Source organism: Teleopsis dalmanni, chromosome 1 (genome assembly GCF_002237135.1).
Source record: "Teleopsis dalmanni isolate 2A chromosome 1, ASM223713v2, whole genome shotgun sequence".
Lineage (NCBI taxonomy): Eukaryota > Metazoa > Arthropoda > Insecta > Diptera > Diopsidae > Teleopsis > Teleopsis dalmanni.
In genome coordinates this window covers 233,050,036-233,051,739 of record NC_051846.1, presented here as the reverse complement: position 1 = coordinate 233,051,739, position 1,704 = coordinate 233,050,036, and the positions used below count along the sequence as shown (strand labels likewise).

The window sequence follows — 1,704 nt, the reverse complement described above, 5'->3', positions numbered from 1 at the left end:
ATCAACAACAAAGATAATGAAAGAGAAGCAAAACATGTTAAACGGTACATCTAATTTAGATTTGGTTAATATCTATGAATATAAAATAAATTTGGATATGAATTTAAGCACAATGCATATTTCTATCTGCATTTAGCAACAAGACTTTACCTAGCCTAATTATTATCTGCTTTAATATTAAAGATTTTAAAATCTGGTTCATACTAAGATTTAAAACAGCAAATAAAGTAGAACGTAATTCTAAAACCGACATATGACAAATGGATTTCGTTGGCCACGTATTAAATAAAATTTAATTTTATTTATAATTTTATTTTATTTATAATTTTATTTTATTCAATTTAGTTTAAATTTTATTAATCACAAATAGACTTCATGAATTTTACTCATATGGTGTACATACCATACAATTTATAGTATACTATAACATTTATGACCTCATACGAATTCTCAATCCGGGTTCCTCTAAAAATTTTAATGCTATTTGATTTGTGAACCTGATGTTTTCGAATTTAAAATCAGTTTCAAATTTAAAGTTCCGAATAAGTCCACTTAATATGATTTTCATTGAGAACATTGCATATCGTAATCCTGTAAACAACACATAATAAACTAATCTACATGTACATTTCACATAGCTTTATCAGGGCTTACCTATGCAGTTCCTACTACCTTTTGAGAATGGAATAAAAGCACATTTCTGAACTTTTCCGAAGTTCTCAGCTGAAAAATGTTCTGGATCAAACTTATTTGCATTTGGACCCCAAATATCTGTGCGTCGATGAAGATGCAGTATTGAGATTAGAATTTGTGTATTTTTGGGAAATACATCTTTGCCAACTTGTGTATCTTTTGTAACATGTCGTCCGATTATTGAAACAGAGGGAGCAAGGCGAAGTGTTTCATTTATTACACAATCCAAATATTGTAACTGATCTAACTGATCAAGCTCAGCATTAAAGTTTTTCTCAGGAAATACGTCTAAAACTTCCTCAAAAAGTCGCTGCTGGATTTCCGGGTGCATGGCTAACATAACAAGAGCAGAATAAATGGCACTAGCTGTAGTCTCAAATGCCTACAATCAATGAAGAATTGTAAATATATTAAGTATAAATAATTTACGCGTACTCACTGCTCCAACAATTGTATTTGATTCACTTATTATATCATTCCATGTGAATAGTTGCTGTTTGTATAGTTTTATTGCTTGATCAATAAATATTTTTGGCTCTTTTTTTATAGAATGGTCTGCAAGATCATTTTCATTATTAGTGAATTCATTTTCTTCGTTTGTAAGCAAGAAATCCTCATTACTGGACATGTCATCTTTTGTATTTGTAATACTCTTTTCTGCATTAGCAGTTTTAGAAAGTTTTTCGTGAATCAACTGTAACATTTTAAGCAAGTTTTATCTTTTCTGTGAAGGAATTAGAATAAATACTAACATCTTCGACGAACTGGTATGAAAATTTTTTAGCGTTTCTAAATTTCGAAAACAACTCCATTATGAAATCGAGTTTCATCAACGAAAGTAATACACTAATTGTTGTATATTCCATTATGCTGTTCATATGAGATTAATTATTTATTTATTTATTATTAATTTATTTCCATAAAAATACAATATATGTCTAGTTAAATAACTTACATACAAATGTTATTGGCTAAATCATTAGAAATCTGGTTACCTTTGTGCATGTACTT

General features: G+C 28.8%; 1 protein-coding gene across 1 annotated transcript; it reads right to left on the bottom strand.

Moving 5' to 3' along the window:
• Positions 1-430: 430 nt before the first annotated feature.
• On the bottom strand, positions 431-1,559 carry LOC119667684 (probable cytochrome P450 313a4). Its single transcript, XM_038076992.1, has 4 exons — positions 1,446-1,559; positions 1,133-1,387; positions 655-1,075; positions 431-591 (listed from the first exon to the last, which is right to left on the bottom strand). The coding sequence occupies exons 1-4, from the start codon at positions 1,557-1,559 to the stop codon at positions 431-433; spliced, it is 951 nt and encodes a 316-aa protein (XP_037932920.1).
• Positions 1,560-1,704: the final 145 nt, after the last annotated feature.

What these genes read in the sequence shown, in the direction of transcription:
- LOC119667684 (XM_038076992.1), bottom strand. Translation starts at nt 1,559, where the DNA reads ATGGAATATACAACAATTAGTGTATTACTTTCGTTGATGAAACTCGAT. An exon ending in CATACCAGTTCGTCGAAGAT is followed by an intron (nt 1,388 to 1,445) that starts GTTAGTATTTAT and finishes AAAATGTTACAG; the next exon opens with TTGATTCACGAAAAACTTTC. An exon ending in AGGTAGTAGGAACTGCATAG is followed by an intron (nt 592 to 654) that starts GTAAGCCCTGAT and finishes TGTTGTTTACAG; the next exon opens with GATTACGATATGCAATGTTC.